General features: G+C 37.2%; 1 protein-coding gene across 1 annotated transcript in view; it reads right to left on the bottom strand.

Annotated features, from left to right (window-relative positions):
• RLF (RLF zinc finger) overlaps window positions 1-21,117 on the bottom strand; it is an 87,375-nt gene that overhangs the window by 50,878 nt on the left and 15,380 nt on the right. Inside the window, exons 2-4 of the mRNA XM_039255956.1 lie at window positions 5,357-5,511; window positions 4,218-4,299; window positions 536-668 (exon numbers count right to left, since the gene is read on the bottom strand). Coding sequence (XP_039111887.1) covers window positions 536-668; window positions 4,218-4,299; window positions 5,357-5,511 — 370 coding nt within the window. The remainder of the gene's footprint in view (window positions 1-535; window positions 669-4,217; window positions 4,300-5,356; window positions 5,512-21,117) is intronic.

Below are 21,117 nucleotides of genomic sequence, written 5' to 3'. Positions count from 1 at the left end.
AAAAAAATATTAAATAAAAAATTAAAATAAAAAAAGACATACCCAAGGCATCAATAAAATAATTCTTCTGAAGACGAGGAAGTTAACTGATGTGATCCTTTTAATTTTCTACTAACTCAAAGCAAATGAAATCACAATTGGTGGTGTACCAAACAACTTTCTGTGTCTAAAATGCAAAAATCGACTCAATTCCATAAATCTTCTGGTCTTTAACAATTTTGCAAAAAAATTTTCATTCTTTGCATTCCTCTACAAAATGCTAAATTCCAATTACTTAATAAGTTTAAAACAAAAAAGCAATTTTTCCACAGTCCTTAGTTGTAGTAACCAGTGAACAAAATACGACCAAAGCTCTACCGTATAGCAAAGACTAGGAAGACATTAAATGCTAATGGTTAGTTTTTACTATTTAAAGGAGAACGGACTGGATAGGGATACATAGCTGACATTCACAAAACTTTAAGCCATAAATGAATTCTAATTCTATAAGACCTAAATTTTCCTTCAATATAGTCAGTAATGTTTTAAGGCTTACCTTCTTCTGTTTCTACTGGCTGTTGAGACAGAATTTTAAGAAGAACTGGGTTTTTCCACACTCCTTCCTTGGTAACATGAACCAATATTTGTAGGTTATTATTCCCAAATTCCAATAACGCATCATGTGACTCCTAGAGCAAAAACAGCATATCCAGAAAACAGGCTAATAAGCAATATAAAACATAGTTTTGCCTTTTCAATGTACCTGAATGTCTACAAAAGGAACCTGGATTTCCAAAAAAGAAATAAGCAGGAAAAAAAAGAACTGTCCTCAAAGCTTTGCGAATTCTGTTACTGCTTTTTAAAAAATGAAACAAGCGGGGCACTTGGGTAGCTCAGTCAGTTGAACGTCTAGCTCTTGGTTTCAGCTCAGATCATATCTCACAGTTGGTGAATTTAAGCCCTTGCTGACAGTACAGAGCCTGCTTGGAATTCTCTCTCCCTCCCTCTCTCTGCCCCTACTTTTCTCTCTCTCTCTCTGTCTCTGTTTCTCTCTTTCTCAAGATAAACTTTAAAAAAATGAAACTAGGGTGTTTTCACTAAGTTAAAGAGCACCTTTAAAATGTGTTCCTAGGGGCGCCTGGGTGGATCAGCTGGTTAAGTGCCTAACTCTTGATTTCAGCTCAGATCATGATCTTGCAGTTTGTGGGTTCAAGCCCCATGTCAGGCTCTGTGCTGAGAGTGTAGAGCCTGCTTGGGATTCTCTCTCCCTCTCTTTCCCTCCCATGCTCACATACTTTCTCTCTCAAAACAAATAAACTTAAAAAATAAAATGTTTTCCTAAATTATCCTTAGGTAAAATTATCACCATAATTCAACTTACAACCTCACATTAATAAATTATTTTATTAGAAAAAATTTTTTTAATTTTTATTTATTTTTGAGAGAAAGACAGAGTGTGAGCAGGGAAGGGGCAGGGAGAGAGGGAGACACAGAATCTGAAGCAGGCTCTAGGCTCTGAGCAGTTGGCACAGAGCCTTATATGGGGCTTGAACTCACAAACCATGAGGCTCACGAACCATGACATCCTGAGCTGAGCTCAAGTTGGAGGCTTAACTGACTAAGCCACCCAAGTGCCCAATTACTAAATTATTTTAAGGTCAATTAACAGCTTTCTTTTAAAGGCTTCCACAGTATTCACAAGGCACTTCGGTGGCTCGGTTAAGCATCAGGCTTCAGCTCAGGTCATGATCTCGAGGTTTGTTGAGTTCGAGCCCCACATCAGGCTGTCAGTGCAGAGCCTGCTTCAGATCCTCTGTCTCCTTCTCTCCCTGCCCCTTCCCCGCCTTCAAATTCTCTCTCAAAAATAAATAAACATTAAAAAAATTTTTTAATAAATAAAGGATTCCACGGTATTCACAAAGACAACCTATTCCTTCTAATAGAAATATTAACTTAATGATGCCAAAGGATAAATTTTTTCATTGTTTAAATTCTTCTATCGAAAGACTTTTTAGGGGTGCCTGGGTGGCTTAGTTGGTTAAGCGTCCAACTTTCGCTTAGGTCATGATCTCGCGGTTCGTGGGTTCGAGCCCTGCATCGGGCTCTGTGCTGACTGCCAGCTCAGAGCCTGGAGCCTGTTTCAGTCTGTGACTCCCTCTCTCTCTGACCCTCCCCTGCTCACGCTGTCTCTCTCTCTCTCTCTCTCTCTCTCTCTGTCTCTCTCTCTCTCTCCTAGAAATAAATAAAACATTAAAAAAAAATAAATTAAAAAAAAAGACTTTTTAAATGAAAAGTGGCTCTATAGAAAATGTCGTGGAAAATCTAGGTTATCAGCTATCATTCTATCTCCTCAGAAAACAAAATATAATTGCAACAGTTTGTTCTTTAAAATATTTATGTACACAAAGGGTCAGGAGAAAGAGGTCAGAAATTTAATTTGACATAAATGATTAAATATGCGTCTCCACTGTCCACTAATCCTGGTGAGGATTATTGGTTGTTCCATAGTCTAAAATTTTAATGTGTTTTTCTGTTATTTAAGGTCTCCCTTCCTCTCTGCCCGTTCCCTGCTCTTCCTCTCTCTCAAAATAAATAAACTTTTTTTAAAAAGTTGCAAAAAACAGGATTGAAGTTTTGTTTATTCGAAAATCCATTTCAGGGTGTATTTTCATATTCTTAGGCAAAAGATCTGGAAGGGTTACACAAGCTGAAAACAGGGAATAAGAGTGTTCTATTTGTGGCCTGCTCTGATAACAACTATTCTCTTACCAGAAGTTTCCTAAAACCATCTGTTGCCTTGTTCATTTATCACTAAAATAAGAAAACTTCAGGGTTTTACCTTTTAGTTTTCAACAAGGACCATGTCTTACATTTATTGTACCTCTACTATATTTATTTTATTGAACACATATTCAAAAATATATCCTGTATGATAAATACTGGGAAAAGATACACAGGTAGAGGGAAAAGGCAAGTATTTTGTGCAGGCATACAATCTAAGGGAAGAATGAAGAAATATGACAGTATTCTCTGTATAGAGGATACTAATACAAATAATAGCAATAGCCCTAACAAGAAAAAGATGTGCCCTTCTAGACTGTTGGATGCCCATACAAAACTACTGGCAGGCCTCAAAACACAGTGTGACAAAATCGATGTGTTATGTATGAAAGGTGACTTTAGCAGCTATATGAATATGTAAGGAATTAAACCACATTATAGGGATTAAAACAGGCTGAGGACCTGAGGAAAAGAAAATCCTCTTTTCCCCAAAAAGAAAAAATTAACACTGTATCATTTTATTTTGGGTTATATATCCCAGAGGAAAGAAACTGCCAGATAATGAAGTACGTCTGTTAATATCCAAATCTTTACCTGTGCCTACATGAAACAGGTGTCGGCTACTACAGAGTTTATGTCCTCGAGGAAGCAGTGAACAAAGCAAGCTCTGCGTACAAATCTGGGTGTAACTCTGGGTAAGCTAATCAACACTCTCTATGCCTGGTCTTCCTATTTGTAAATGGAGATGCAAATGATCATTACACTACAAGGCTTGTAATTTGATTAAAAGACACAAAATACATAAAACATTGTACAGCAGTATTTGGTACATAGTGATAAACCATTCTTTAAAAAACAGTTTTTGTCTCTATCAGTAACAGGCAAATTGGCCTCCTGTTACTTGCCTTTTACTTGCTTTTCCTCCTATCCTATGCTGTCCTCCACAACTTGTTACTTTCTGATGTGCTCACCTTTTAAAAAAAGCTGATAATCAAGCCAATATGAGAGCCAATGGAGCTCTTCTGCAAGTAAAATGCATGAATAGAATCTATGAAGGCTGTTTGAGAGACTTACAATGCTAGACATAATCCCTAATGTTAGAGGGAAATTGCTAGATAAGTGCACTAAGAATGATCCAAATACTTCTGCCTTTTAACCAACCATATACAATTTTACATTTTTAATAGCTTTATTCTGTCTAAAACTTTATTTTTGAGTAATGAAAACTTCTGTGTTGATCCCTAAGCTATATAAAGGCTAACAAAACCAAATGAAAGAATAAAACGATTTTTAGCACCCCCCCTTCGTCTGGAAGGCGTCTTTCTCAAAATTTCATGAAATTAATATACAATATGCTTGTTTTCCTTCCAGGTTTTCTATTTTATTTTGCTGGGAGAAATTAACTAGGTGTCTTGGATATCTAAACAGGAAACTTTTTGGAGAGCAAATCACCTCACCTGTAGAGACTGAAGGAAGAGCACCCAGGCTTCACACGGCAGTTCACTTTCAGACACCGAAAGCAGTAACTCAAAACAACTCCTATAACATAAAATACTGAAGTCAGTATATAAAGGTGGTTATAATGGTTATAAGCATAATCAAATACAGTAGGACAGTGATGCTGAATACACATTTTACATTTGTTTAGATTATCTGAAATTTGTTTCTCACTCTTCCAAATTTTCTTCAACATTGTTATATTGGCTTTTCAACTTTAAAAAACAGAAAAAAGAAAAACCAAGCACCTTTATAATAACATAGTGGCTTTAAAACTTGGTAATAATATATTCCTTTTAGAAACCATATTCCAAGCAGTTTTATTAGGGTGTGGGGAGGGCACCCAAATAGGAACCATTCTGATTCCCAAAGACAAAAATAGAAGCTAATGCTATTGTCAATTCGGCTGATAAAGAGATAAATATATGTAACTGTTACAGGAACAGAGGAAGCAGAAATATTGACAAGGCCATTTCTTTGGCTTTAACAAATCAAGACTACCCAGACTAGAAGTTATCGTCCCAAACAATCTGTAAGCTAAACCAATCTAAAAACCAAATAATTGTACCTTTTCAATTTGCAGATGAAAATTACATTAAAGGTGTAATTTTATCTGTTACTACACAGTTAAATATTCAAACAACAGCTAAATTATCATGGGCTCAGGGTTGTAATCTTAGACTATATCCTGATATTTTCTGCTAATAACATTATTCTTAGTTCAAATAATATAATCGAATTGCAGAATTTCATAGTATTTCCCCACAAAGTGATCCTCAGAGACCACTATAGTTTCCAGATACTGTCACTTAAATTGATCTATACCTAAGAACAGAAAGAAAATGTATCATTTTTGGATGCGAAGCCTGAGTAGAAGAGACTCTGGAGGCAATTAAAGATTATGTTGTTTGGCTGGAGCTTCACTTGTGCTTTATTTCCTGGGAACCAGAATACAAAGGCTCAGAGCAAAGGAAATTCCATTCAAAGGTATGACTTTAATGGTGCTCTGAATAACGTGATCTCATAGTAAAGAAAAACCAGGCACACATTACAAGCAGAAGCACTTAATTTAAACAGTGACTTCAGAACTTAAACTTACAGTACTAATCTGCCAAGCACTAACAGGACATCTTCGCATTCAGTAGTTAAATACGGGCGTGCGCTGGCAAAGCTTTGGATGGCAAGCCGATACACCTCCAGAAGATACACCATATGTTCTGAGGCATTCTTGTTGCTTGCGTACTGCAATAAGGTCTAAAAAATAAAATCAAGGTATTAATTATTTAAGAAATAAAGACAATGAAACAAACAGACTGTCTCTGTTCTCAAATGCACCGTACCTCCCCTTTTCTAACAAATGTACACAGTTTTTATCTGCCTTTTTAGCCTCTGATTTGTTTACAGGATTCTATTCTCTCTTTTTTAATGTCTGTTTATTTATTTTGAGGGAGAGAGAGTATGAGCAAGGGAGGGGCAGAGAGAGAGGGAGAGAAAGAGAATCTCAAACAGGCTCCGCGCTGTCAGTACAGCGCATGATGCAGGGCTCGAGTTTCATTAACACATTAAACTGAATACCAACCAGTACCAAGCAATGGGTATATGACAATAGGACTATGGTTTCGTCCTGCCTTCTACCAGACACCTATTCCTGAGTATGGCCCTCAGCTCTATAGCTCTATAAATTCCATTTTTCTCGGCACACACAGAACTTATTTGGCTTAATTTACACTAACCAATTTATGAAAGAATGATGTCATATTTTTATTTTCAATGAAGTTTATTTTTTAAAAGCTAACCTACAGGCCAAATGCCAAATTATTGGTTTATAATAGGAAATAGTGATATATTACCATCCAGAGAAATGCATTACCCATAGTGTGGTTATCTAAGAGCTTATCTAGTGAGTCTGAAATCTAAAACAAAGGAAAATGGAACTACAATCAAGCCTAATAAATTACATGTGTCCAACACAAAGAATGTGTTCAAATGATGGTGTAAAGCTGGCTTGTGTTCTCTCTGGACAATGCTGGAAAATCACTACAAAATTCTCGTTGGGGACTCTAGGTTCCACAGGGCTGCTCTCTCTTCTATTAATATATATCTTCCTCCCATCAACTGATTAGGTTTTGCTTATGCTCAACTGCTGTATCTAGTTAGGTTACCACCTGAATTATGCATAGGCAGGATACAAGTTTTTTCCCTTAGAATACACATTCTGACTGGATCAGTGTCTTATTTTCAGAGGGTAGCTTTTATTCTTGAGTGAATTATATATGATTTGCACTTATTACCCCCAGTATAGTTTCTTCAAAAAGTCCTAACTTCCTGTCTTCACTTTAATTTTTCTACCTTAAGAACCACAAATAGCTGCAGTAGCACTGCGAGATTCCACTGGATTTCCTGCAGTTTTACTTTCCAAAAAGGCCTTATGTCAGTTCTGATAATTAAAAACTGACTAGTCTTGAGTGCTTTAAAAAAAAAAACCTTACAAGGAAATACATCATAAACAATTATACCATATACAGTAAAACTCTTAGTACTAAAACACATTGGATTATCTGGTCTTTGCATGCCTGAATGATCAAGCCAGTTATTTTAGTATACCAATTCAAATTAAGTATCTTGCTTCTTCATCACAGTGTAGAGATGTGAGCTCCTTCTGTATTTTCAGATGAGCATTATGTCCTTATTTAATCAAATCCCAAATTTTAGGAGGGCCTGGGTGGCTCAGTCAGTTGAGCTTCCAACTTCAGCTTAGGTCATGATCTCACAGTTCATCAGGCTCTGTGCTGCTGACAACCTGGAGCCTGGAACTTGCTTCAGATTCTGTGTCTCCCTCTCTCTCCGCTCCTCCCCTGCTTGCTCTCTGTCTCTCTCTCTCGCTCAAAAATAAATAGACATTAAAAAATATATATTTAAAAGAAATCCCAAAGTTTAATAAAAGAAAAAACTTAGTAATATCAAAAGATCATAAAACTGACCCCATAACAATCCTTTCTGCAACTAAATGAGTACAGAGAAGGAAAGGAGAATATGTGCTTATCTGTTATGTAAATAAAAATTCTCTTTATCTCTTAAGAAATTTATTAAAACTTATGTTAGAAACAAAGTCTGTTTCAAGTCAACAAATTACTTACTTGTCTGTACTGGTTAATCTAAAACCAGAGAGCTTGATAAATTTATACTCAGTACCAGATTTTATGCTCCCTGAGGTTAGATATTATGTGTTATCAATCTTTAAAGGACTAACAATTCTCCACCCGCTCCTACTCCCATAGAACATTCTCAAGTCTCACTAAATGTTTGCTAATCCATTCACCATTTTATTCTCTGGACAAATATTTACTGATAGCCTACTCTAACCTACACCGCTAGGTGCTGGGAGGAAAAGACATGGGCGCCTATCCGCACGGAGCTTTCAGAATGAGTCAACAGGGTGACAGTTGAAACCACACATGCAAATTAACCAACTGCTGCCTACAGTATACAAAGAGAGGGGCTGAGTGCATACAGATGAGGTGGGTCTTTCCAGTCCACCTTCCCACTAAGAATGTTCCTGACACCAATCTAGTATCTTCTGATACAGACATTCCATGAAGACTTCCACAAGTTACGCAATTTCAAAGATTCAATACCCCATAGGTATTATGTTTATATCTTGCCCTATACTGATTTATACATTTTTATATTCCTAAATCTTTTCACCCTCATGTGTTAGTTCAATTAAATAGATTCCCTTAACATATCCACTATGATATACTCTGAATATTTGAAGAATCATTGAGACAATCTTTCTCACGACCACCTTTTTTAAAAAATTCAAGATTAAGGGGCGCCTTGGTGGCTCAGTCGGTTAAGTGTCCGACTTCGGCTCAGATCATGATCTCACGGTTCGTGGTTTCGAGCCCTGCGTCAGGCTCTGTGCTGACAGCTAGCTCAGAGCCTGGAGCCCGCTTCTGATTCTGTGTCTCCCTCTTTCTCTGACCCTCCCCTGCTCATGCTGTCTCTCTCTCTCAGAAAAAAAATTTTAAAAAACACATAAAAATTTTTAAAAACAATTCAAGATTAAGCTGAATGAATTACAGCCATCCAAATAATATTTTAAGTATTTCATGTAAACAAAATTCCATCAGAAGCAGTAAAGAAAAATAGGTCTTATTTCTCCTTAGAAATTTAAATTTTAGATACCAAGAAAACTGAAAGAGAAAGGAAAGATAAATAATAAATATCACTCCCTCAAGCTCATTAGGATTCTACAGAGACCAAATTAATGTCCCCTCTTTTTGTTTCAATAAACTCACTTATTCCACAAACACCTACTATGTGGCAATACTATGCTGAGTACTAAGGATGGAAATTCTACTCTTACCCTAAACAGCAAGGTATACTGAGAGGTCAGATACACGTGCACCTCTATAGGTGCCATCTTTGATGATTTTAAACATTCTTACTGGGGTGCTCTCATGCATATCCCAGGCAGATTACCTCTCAAGGCTTTGTTAAAAACCTCAACTGCCTATTAGACATTTCCATCTGAATGTCCTACTCAAATCTCAAACTCAACATGTCCAAAACAAACATCTTCCCCAGCAAATATGCTCTTCCTCCTATGTTCCATCTGCCTCTTTTCAGGAGCCAGAGCTAAAAAACTAAATCACCACCCCACAGTTTATTGATTCAACCACAGAAATACCTTTGTTTCCTGCCCCTTTGCTTTATCTCTATAGCCAGTGACCCTGCCTAGGCCCCCAACATAGTTTAATATGGACTCATCTGGACTTCTACAATAGTTTACTTCTCCAAGCTAAACACCCTCCAGTTCAGTATATGTGTTATAATCACAACATATATGTATATTTAAAAAACAGTAATAATAATGCATAGGGGAAAAAACTAGAAGGAACTCAACTAAAATGCTAATACGGTTAGCACTGGGATAGTAGTAGCATTAAAAACAATTTTTTTGTTGTTTTCATAATTTTCTGAACTTCCCAAATTTCTTTTTTAAGTTATTTTATTTTAGTTTTAAAGTTTATTTGAGAGACACAGTAGGAAAAGGGGAAGGGTAGAGAGAGAGTGAGAGAGAGAATCCCATGAGGGAAGAGGGGCTTGAACCCACGAAGCTGGTAGATAATGACCTGAGACAAAACCAAGAGTGGGATGCTTAACCAACTGAGCCACCCAGGTACCCCCAAGTTTCTTTTTCTTAAACCTTTTTTTTGTTTTTGTTTTTAATTTTTAGAGAGAGCACAGACGCAACCAGGGGAGAGGGGAGAAGAAAGAAGAACTTTAAGCGGCTCCATGCTCAGTGCAAAGCCCTGACTGGGGCTTAATCCCATGACGCTGGGATTGTGACCTAAGCTGAAATCAAGAGTTAGACACTCAACCAATTGAGTCACCCAGCCACCCCCAAATTTTCTTTAATGAACTATTATTACTATGTTTACAACGAAGGAGGAAAAAATCTCCCTTCATCTGAATCCTATTTATTTTCCTCACTACATGGTTTCAAAGAGATTGGCAGCATCCTATTTTCTGAAATTATCAAAAAGGGAGCATTTTCTTAAGTTTATTTATTTAAAATAACCTCTGCACCCAAGATAGTCAAACTCACGACTCTGAGATCAAGAGTCACATGCTCTTCCAAATATGCTAGCCAGATGCCCCAAAGAGCTTTACATGCTACGAACACAATTTACAACAGCCCATTATATTTTTTTTAAGTTTTTTATTTCTTTTAAGAGAGAGCGCATGTGTGCAAGTGGGGAAGGGGCAGAGAGAGAGAGAGGGAGACAGAACTGCAGGCAGTCTCTGCACCATCAGTGCAGAGCTTGATATGGGGCTCGAATTCACAAACCTTGAGATCATGATCTGAGCAGAAGTCAGACACTTAACCGACTTAGTCGCCCAGGTGCCCCTATCATCAGCCCATTTTATTTATTCTTCTTTAAGTTTTATTTCATTTTGGTTTAATTTTATTTACTGAAAGTCTGTGCATGTGGGATTGGGGTAGAGAGAGGTGGGGATATAGGATCTGTGCTGACAGCAGTGAGCCCGATGTGGGGCTCAAATTCATGAACTGCAAGATCATAATCTGAGCTGAAGTCATAAGCTTAACCAACTGAGCCACCCAGATGTCCTCAGCCCATTTTAAAACTGAAGAAACAAAAGGGTGCCTTGTTGACTCAGTCGATAGAGGGTGCAAGTCCTGATCTTGGGGCTCTTAAGTATGAGCCTCACGATGGGTACAGAGATTACTTAAAAATAAAATCTTTTGTTTCTTTAAATGAGGAAACAGGGGTGCCTGGGTGGCTCAGTCGGTTGAGCGTCTGACTTCGGCTCAGGCCATGATCTCACAGTTTGTGGATTCGAGCCCTGCGTCGGGCTCTGTGCTGAGAGCTAGCTCAAGAGCCTGGAGCCTGTCTTCAGATTCTGTATCTCCTTCTCTCTCTGACCCTGCCCTGCTCATGCTGTCTCTCTCTCCCTCAGAAATAAATAAAACATTTTAAAAATAAATAAATAAATAAATAAATAAGGAAACAAAGAGGGGAGGGGTGCCTGGGTAGCTCAGTCAGTTAAGCACCTGACTCTTGATTTTGGCTCAGGTCATGATCTTGTTCGTGGGTCTGAGCCCTGCATCAGGCTCTGCATTGACAGTGAAGAGCCTGCTTGGGATTCTTTCACTCCCTCTTTCTGCCTGTTCCTCTGCTCATTCACTCTCTGTCTCAAAATAAACAAACATACATACATACATACATACATACATAATAAAGCAGAGACACAGAGAGATTAAGTTATTTGCCCAAAGTCGCCCACTAGCTAAGTGCGGGGATCAGGATTTAAATTCGAATTCAGGGTTATCTGGCTCAAGCCCATACTTCATCACTTTGCTGCATATCTTCTCAGAATGCATAATTCTACAACTATTTTAAGTATGCTTTTATTTTTTAAGTTTATTTTTGAGAGAGAGTGAAGAAGGGAGGGAGGAAGGGAGGGGCGGGGGAGAATCCTAAGCAGGCTACACACTGTCAGCAAAGAGCATGACCTGGGGCTCAAACTCATGAACCATGAGGCAGTAACCTGAGCCCAAACCAGGTGTCAGATGTTTATTAGCCAACTGAGCCACCCAGGTGTCCCTTTAAGTTGCTTTTAAATTCCTTTTTTCCCCTAAGCACTTATCTTTAATATTTTGTAGTATTATTACAGTGATTGCTTCTGGGAAGGTTTCGTGGCAGTGGTGCTGATTAATATCCCACACTTTAGAATGCTGGTGGCTCACAAAGAAATGAAAAAAGGCATTTATTGTTAAGGCTGCATGTCCTATGACAAAAGGAAATTATGTCACTTTTAAGAGAAGAGGATTTGTGTTATTTCAAATTTTGCACATAAAGCGAGAAACTTTATTGATTTTAATTTCTCAACATATGAAATTCCCAGAATTAAAATAAATTTGAGTAAAATGTGATCACACTATGACAGACAGGCTTCCAACAAGACTAAGTTTGATGTCTGAAGTATAGCTCAAGTTTGAAAAAGCAAAAGTGAGAGAAACAGGAGGACTCCAAATAGACAGCAACTTGAACAGTCAGAAAAGATGACTAGAACAGATGGTGGCAAATGGTGACAAGACTTAACGTCACTCAGTGAGGAAACACTGGAGGTTTCCCATGAAGAGACTAAGCTGGGTGTGAGATGAAGGGGAGGAAAATGGCTGGCTGCTTACACAGAAAAGGTGGGTAGAGTCAACTAAAACCCGTAAGTCTTTTACATAGGTTGCTATTAGGCCCCACTTTACACTTGGTTTTTTAAACCCAGAAATATGACTTACTTATTACTCTATCTTATCTACCTAATTCATCCATCTTGATTAAATTTCACTGGATTCAGTCCATCATGTCAGCCTACCCAGATTATTTTTAGATACTGATTCTGTCATAAGATTTAACTATGCTTTTTTGCTTCATTTCATTTTCAATTGTGGTATATGTGCTGCTGAAGCAAGCACCATTTTCAATACCAACAGAATACCTTTTCCTGTTTTGTCCTAAAATTAGTATCATTTACTGTTTAAAAAATAGAGAGATGGAGAAGTAGAAATAAAAATATCAAGAATCCACACTACCACCTAGAAATAGACCACTGTTAACAGGTAATATTAAATCCGAGGGGCTTTTAATGCCTAAATAGAAACATTTTAATGGAATCATACTATACATTATTTTGTAAAATTTTCTCCAACATCAGTATGATATAGCTGCACAGGCTTGCGTGTGTATCTCAATTTATTACCCAATTTTCTTTTTCTGGACATTATGGTTTTTAACTTTGTATTGTTATACGTAATGTTGAAGGCATTCCTCTAAATTCTTCCATGTATTCTTCATGACAATTTTCTCAGTACAATATCCTATAAATGTGATTGCTGGGTCAAAGGACGAGTAACTTTTAAAGCTTTATTAAATGGTGCCAAATTCTGCTCCAGAAAAATTTGTTCCAATTTACATTCCTATTATTAGTGTTAGTGACAGATTGGGAGCTGTCACAATTATTGTATATTACAATATAAATCCAATTTTTTGAAGGTCAACTGGATAGGGGAAATACAATTATTTTGTTTATTCAATTTACAATCCTTTCATTACTGGTGAAGTTGAATAAAATTTTCATATATTTCTTTTATGAGGTAATCTTAAATTACTACAGCATCTTGTAAGGTATCTTTCATCTGAATTATCAATAACAGTAAGGAAGAGAGCTTGGATGGCAACAGCTTCAACAGTTAACTTTAATCTTCAAAAAAAATCAAAGAGGACGCAGCACTCCTAACTCATTCTACATGGCCAGCACTATTCTGATACCAAAGCCAGAGAAAGGCTACAAGTAAGAAAACTACAGACCAATATCCCTTATAAGCATTGATAAAAATTCATTGGGGTGCCTGGGTAGCTCAGTTGGTTAAGTGTCCAACTCTTGTCATCCCAGGGTCATGAGATTGAGCCCTGTGTAAGGCTCTGAGCTGACTGCGTGGAGCCTGCTTGGGATATTCTCTCTCTCTCTCTCTCTGACCCTCCCCCACTCTTGTGTGCATGCTCTCTCTAAAATTAAAAATATAAATCAACAAAATACTAGCAATCTAAATTCAATGACATATTAAAATGGATTAGATACCATGACCAAATGCAATTTTTTCCTGGAATGCAAGGATGGTTCAGCATATGAAAAATCAATGTAATAACTACATTAACAGAATAAAGGGAAAAATCTTCACAAGAACTTTTCAACTAATGAGGAAAAGACATTTGAAAAATTCAACAACTTTTCATGATAAAAAAATAATCAACAAGGAATAGGAAAAAACTATCTCAACATAATATACACCAAAAATAGATGAAAACCAACAGCTAACATAATATTCAATGGTGTAAGAATGAAAGCATTTCCTTTAAGATTACGAAAAAAGATGACTACTGTCACCACTTCTATTCAACATAGTACTGAAAGTCCAAATAAGAGCAATTAGGTAAGAAAAAGAAATAAAAAGCAACCAAATTGGAGAGAAAGTAAAAGCCTCAATGTTTTGTAAATAACAAGATTGTACATGTAAAAATGCTGAAGATTCCACATTAAAAAAACAATTTGAATAATCAAATTCAGCAAACTTGCAGGATAAAAACTCAATACACAAAATCAGTTGATTTTATACACTAATAATGAATGATCAGAAAAGGAAGTTAACTACTCCATTTACAATAACATCTAAAAACAGGAATAAAACTTAACCAAGGAAGGGAAAGACTAGCACACTGAAAATTATAAAACTTTGCTGAAAGAAATGACAGAAGATATAAATAAATGGAAAAGACATGATATGGAAATGTTCATAAACTGGGAGAATTACTATTGTTGAGATGTGAATACTACTCAAAGCAATCTACAGATTCTATGCAATCCCTATCAAAATCCCATCCTAAAATTGTTATGGAATCTCAAGGCACCAAGAATTGCCAAAAAAAATCTTGAAAAGAAGAACAAAGTTGTAGATCTCACATTTCCTGATTTCAAACTTTACTACAAAGCTACAGTAATCAAAGCAGTGTATATTGGCATGAAAACAGACAGAGAGACCAATGGAACAGAGAGCCCAGAAATAAACCCTTACATGTATGGTCAATGAGTTTCCACAAGGGTGCCAAGACCATTCAATGGGGAAAGGGCAGTCTTCTCAACAAACAAATTAGGTATCCATATACAAAAGAACTAAACTCTTACCCTATACCATATACAAAAATGAACTCAATACAGATATAAGATGAATTCTTGAATATTATACCAAAAGCATAGGTAACAAAAGTAAAAATAGACAAATTGGACTATATCAAAATTCAAAACTTTTGTACACCAAAAGCTTGGTAAACAGGCAACTCACAGAATAGGAGAAAATATCTGCATATCATATCTGTTAAAACTGATAGTAGAATATATAAAGAAGCCTTCAAATTCAACAAGGGGCACCTGGGTGGCTCAGTAAGTAAAGTGTCCTACTTGAGTTCTGGTCTTAATCTTGCAGTTGGTGGGTTCAAGCCCCGCACTGGGCTCTCAGAGCCTGGACCCTGCTTCAAATCCTGTGTCTCCCTCTCTCTCTTCCCCTCCTCCACTTGCACTGTCTCTTTCAAAAATGAATGAATGTTTAAAAAAACTTTTTTTAATTTAACAACAAAACTCCAAACAACCTAATTAAAAATGGGCAAAGGACTTGAACAGGCATTTCGCCAAAGAAGATACACAAATGGCCAAAAAGCACATAAAAAGATGCTTAACATCACTAATTAAGAAATATAAATCGGAATCACAAAGACATAACCACTTTGTTCTCATTAGGATGGCTATTACCAAACAAAACAAAAACAGAAAATACCAACTGCTGACAAAGATATGGAGAATTTAGAGTCCCTGTGCATTTGCTGCTGGGAATGTCAAATAGTACAGCCACTGTGGAAAATGGCATGGTGGTCCCTCCAAAAATTAAACAACTACCTGGGGGCAGTTGGGTGGCTCAGTTGGTTAAGCATCTGACTCCTGATTTCAGCTCAGATCATGATCTCACAATTCATGGGATCAAACCTCATGCAGAGTCTGCTTGGAATTCTCTCTCCTCTCTCTGTGTCCCTCCCCCCTCCTGCACGCACATGCACTCTCGTTCTCTTTCTCTCTCTCCAAATAATTATCTTATTTTTTAAATATGTATTTATTTTTGAGAAAGAGAAAGAGTGTTGAGTTGGGGAGGGGCAGAGAGAGAAGGAGACACAGAATCTATAGCAGGCTCCAGGAGGCTCTGAGCTGTAAGCACAAAGCCCAACACGGGGCTTGAACTCATGAATTGTGAGATCATGACATGAGCCAAAGTCAGACACTTAATTGACTGACCCACCCAGGCTCCCCAAAATAAATAATTATCTAAAAAATAAACAACTAAACAACTACCATATGAGCCAATATTTCACTTCCAGATATATACCCAAAGGAGTCAAAAGCAGGGACTTTATGAGGAATTTGTACCCATGTTCCCAGAAGCATTATAAAAGCCAAATCCATCAACTGATGAATGAATAAACAAATTGTAGTATGAACACATGGTGGAATATTATTCAGCCTAAAAAAAATAAAGAGAATTTGACACATGCTACAACATGGATTAATCTTGAAGCCATTATGCTAAGTGAAATAAGCAGATCATACAGAGAAAATAATGTATGTTTCCACTCATATGTGGTACCATAGTCAAATTCATAGAGACAGAAAGTAGAAGGGTGGTGGTTAGAGGCTAAGGAGAGGGATGGGGAATTAGTGTCTAATGGGTTCTGAGTTTTGGTTTGGGAAGATGAAAATGTTCTGGAAATAAATGGTGGTGATGGTTTCATATCAATGGAATATACTCAATGCCACTAAACACATATTTAAAAATGGTTAAAACGGCAAGTTTTATATTATGCATGCTTCACTACAATTTATAAAATACCAAAAAAGAGAGCCAACTTTATGTCTTGAGATTTTAGATTAGCAACTTTCAAGAAACATTAAATGATTGAATGTGCAACAGGAAGATGGGGAGAGAGAAGAAGATAAATTCACATATCCTCCATTTCTGCTTTAGTGAGTCATTATTGCTACAAGGATTGATCTAGAATACTTATTAAGTCCAAAGATTTTAAAATCCAAGGCTTATCATGCTGGGGAAAAGTATTACAATTCAGATGTAGCTATGTAATAGAGTGAAATAATATGCCTTTTGGCTGTGGATTCAAACTTCTTACCATTATCATTTGCTAGCTAACTTCTTTGGGTCTTTTTTTAAAAATCAGTCAACTGAAACTGAGTAGTCATTCTGCCCCAGATATTGTGCAATATAGCTTGTAATAAATTATGGTGAAACACACACACACACACACACACACACCAAAATGTATCATCTTACCCACTTACTTAAAACTACAGTTCTGTGGCATTAAGTATATTTATGGTGCTGTGCGACTATCACCAACATCCATGCATCGAACACTTTTCACACTGCAAAACTGAAACTGAACCCATTAAGTAATTCCCTGTTATTACTCCCTTCCTTCAGGCCCCTGGCAACCACCATTCTACTTCCTGTCTCTATGTGCAATATTGCTTTCATATTCTATTTTCTGTTTGAAAAAGCAACACACGAGTATAATAATGGCATTAGGGTAGACAAATAGATCAATGAACAGATCAGAGTCCAGAAACACACCTACATACATATGGCTAAATGATTTTCAACAAGGTACAAAGGCAATTTCTTAATTCAATGAGAAAGCAGTCTTTTTTTTAACTTTTTTTTTCAAGTTTATATATTCCATTTTCACAGAGAAACAGAGCATGTGTGCACACTTGCAAGCAGGGGAGGGAGACAGAGAATCCCAAGCAGGTTCCGTGCTGTAAGTGCAGAAGCTGATATGGAGCTCAAACTCCTAAAACATGAGATCATGACCTGAGCCAAAGTTAGACCCTTAACCAACTGAGCCACTCAGACACCCCAGAGAAAGCAGTCTTTCCAACTAGTAATATGGAACATTTAGATATTTGTTTTTTAAAAAAATACAAAAAGCTTCCATCCACCCATCATACAGTATACAAAAATTAGCTCCAAATGGATCATAGATCTAAACGTAAAACCTAAAATAAACTCCTGGAAGATAACATAGGAAAAATCTTTGTAGTCTTAAATTAGGCAGATTTCATATATTTCACATGAAAAGCATGTTAAAAGATAAAAGAGGAAGTTGATAAATTGAACTTTATCAAAATTAAGAATTTGTGTTTGAGAGATACTGGTAAGAGAATAAAAAGAAAAGTGTAGGGGAGCAGCCTAGGAGAGTATCTTTGTAAAGGTGATACTTGATTCAATTTCCCCTGACTCCATCAACTGCGTTGTTATAGACAGGGTTCAGCTTAATAGAAATTAAACCATGAGCTTGGCTGCTATGTACCCACCATCAGTTATGTAGGACTTTTCTTTCCTGTCCTAGCTAGTATCCTAGTAGCTCTTGATGGTATCTCGCATGAGTTCAACAGTTATTCCAGAATGTGTGACATGCATGATGTAGTTCTGCCTTAGTTCATCCTTGTGATTTGCTCCCTGTAAGCAGTAAGTAGACAGCACCTCAGGCTTCCCCCATGGCCACATCACCACAATGGAATCTGTGTCATGGCCAACAGTGTTCCCTCCAGAGAACCAGAGTGAGAATGTGTGTACCCTGAAGTGAAAATCACCATCCCCATTCTGCCCACTCTTTGCCATCTAAGCTTCAACATTAAAATAAAGAAGAAGAGGGGTGCTTGTGTGGTTCCGTCAGTTAAATGCCTGACTTCAGGTCATGATCTTGCAGTCGTTAGGTTCGAGCCCCAAACAGGGCTCTCTGCTCTCAGGGCAGAGCCCACTTCAGATCCTCTTTCCCCCTCTCTCTCTCAAAAATAAATATTTTAAAAAAGGAAGAAAGAAAAAAGGAATATATTTCATGAAGGGTTTATGTCCAGAAACAAGACAGGCAGACAGACAGACAGACAGGTGCGTGCGCGTGCGCTCGCGCACACACACACACACACCCCTCTCAAAACTCAACAGTAAGAAACAACGCTTTTTAATGGTCAAAAGATTTGAAAACATATTTCACCAGAAAAGATATAAGAATGGCAAATAAACACAGCAAAAGATACTTAATATAATAAGTCATTAGGGAAATGTAAATGAGAACCACAGAGAGCAACCACTAATTTTAGAATGGCTAAAATTAAAAAGACTGATCACACCAAGTGTTGATCAGGAGGTAGAAAACTAGAACTCTCATATTGTTGGTGGGAATGTAAAATGATACAACTACTCTGAAAAACTTGTCATATGATACAACCATTCCACCTAGATATTTACCTAAGGGAATGAGAAAGCATTTGTCCACACACAGACTTATAAACACAAATGTTCACAGCAACTTTATTGTAATAGCTAAAAAACAGAAACAATCCAAATGCCTATCAACAGGTGAATGAGCAAATCATAATGGAACCATACAATGAATACCCAGCAATAAGATGTATTAACTAGTAATTCCATACAACATAAATCTCAAAATAATTATTCGGAGTAAAAAAAGCCAAAGACATTGCAAAGTTTATAAAAGAACTATATAGAATTCTTAGAAATGGAATCTAATCTATAGAGACAGCAGATCAATAGTTGAGTGAAGGCAAAAGATGGTAGGGAAAGAAAGAGGAATGCAGTGGGATAGGAAGGAACTTCCAGGGGTGATGGATATATTATCTTGATTATTGTAATGGTTTCACGGGTGTTTAGATATGGCAGAGCTTATCAAATTGCACATTTTAAATACAAACAATTTACTGTATGTAAATTATATCTCAGTAAAGATTGTGGTTTTTCTTAAGTTTATTTATTTTTGAGAGGGAGAGAAAGAGTGTGAGCAGGGAACTGGCAGAGAGATACAGCAAGAAAGAATCCCAAGTGTGCTCTGCACTAATAGCATGGAGACCAACATGGGGCTCGAACCCACAAACCATGAGATCATGACTTGACCCCAAATCAAGAGTCAGATGCTTAACCAACTGAGCCATGTAGGTGCCCCTCAATAAACTTTTTTTAAAAATATGTCTTTTTAAAAAGACATATGGCCCAGGAGGCATCTGGCTGGTTCAATCAGTGGAGCATGCAACTCTTGATCTCAGGTTTTTAAGTTTGAGCCCCATGTTAGGTGTAGAGAGAACTTAAAAGTAAAATCTTTTTTAAAATTTATTTTTACTTTTTTGAGAGAGACAGTGCAAGCAGGGGAGAAGGGCAGAGGGAGAGAGAGAATCTTAAGCAGGCTCCACACTCAGTGCAGAGCCCAACATGGGGCTCATCTCACAACAGTGAGATCATAGCTGAGCCAAAATCAAGAGTCAGACGCTAGAAGTGCCTGGGTGGCTCAGTCAGTTAACTGTCTGACTTCAGCTCAGATCATGATCTCACAGTTCATGGATTTGAGCCCAGCATCAGGCTCTATGTTGACAACTTGGAGCTTGGAGCCTGCTTCAGATTCTTTGTCTTCTTCTCTCTCTGCCCCTCCCCCATGCGTGTGTGTGTTTTGGTGCGTGCTTGCGCACACACACCAAAAATAAATAAACACTAAAAAAAAAAGAGCTCGATGCTTAACTGAGCCAACTAGGCACCCCAAAAATAAAATCTTAAAAAAAAAAAGGACATGGGCCAAGAAGTACACACAATCATAAAAGTAACTTAAATACATTTTACATTTCAGTTATCAGATTTATAATTTTTACTGCAAAAAATGTAAAATTCATGCACATAAATATAGAAAAATGAAAAGATAAATTGGAGAGAAGATAATTCCAAGATATATGACCAGCAAAAGATTCACATTTCATTAATACAAAATTTCATAAAAACTATAAACTAAAAGACAAAGCCAGTTCAGTTGGTAGAGCATGAGACTCTTGCTCTCTTGATCTCGGGGTTGTGAGTTTGTGCCCCATGTTGGGCATGGAGATTACTTAAATATAAAATCTTAAAAAAAAATGTCAAAGGGCATCTGAGTGGCTCAAGTTGGGTAAGTATCTGACTTTGTCTCAGGTCATGATCCCTCATGTTCGTGGGTTCGAGCCCCTCCTCTGGCTCTGTGCTGATAGCTCAGAGCCTGGAGCCTGCTTCAGATTCTGTGTCTCCCTCACTCTCTGCCCCTCTCCTACTCATGCTCTGTCTCTCTCAAAAATAAACATTAAAAAAAAAAATTTAAGACAGATAACCCAACTAAAAAATGAGCAACAAATAAGGCAATTCACAGAAGAGGAAATATGAGTAGCAATAAATAGAACTAAACAGGTAACTCCTTACAAGTAAACAGAAAAAAAGAAACAAATGAAAACCACAATGAGATACTACAGTCCACCCACCAGAATGGCTAAAATTAAACTAACTACACCAAGTATTGGCAAGAATATTAGGCAATGTTAATTTTCATACACTAATAACTAGCATAAATTGCTACAAATACTTTGGAGAATAACTTGGCAGTCTTATAGTTGAAGGTAGGTCTATATATGAACCCAGCAACTCCACTTTAAGCATATACCGTAAAGAAATTCTTATACCCATGTATCAAGATTTATTGGGAAAATGTCCACCCCAACAGTTAATGGAAACAAATGCCTCAGGGTGCCTGGGTGGCTCAGTCAGTTAAGCATCCAACTTTGGCTCAGGTCATGATCTCACAGTTCGTGAGTTTGCGTGACCGTGGTGAGCTCTGTGCTGACTGCTCAGAGTCTGAC

The sequence above is a fragment of the Hyaena hyaena genome, unplaced genomic scaffold (assembly GCF_003009895.1).
Source record: "Hyaena hyaena isolate Hyena2069 unplaced genomic scaffold, ASM300989v1 scaffold_551, whole genome shotgun sequence".
Lineage (NCBI taxonomy): Eukaryota > Metazoa > Chordata > Mammalia > Carnivora > Hyaenidae > Hyaena > Hyaena hyaena.
Note: the sequence above shows the minus strand (reverse complement) of the source record. Positions and strands in the feature narration are given on the sequence as shown.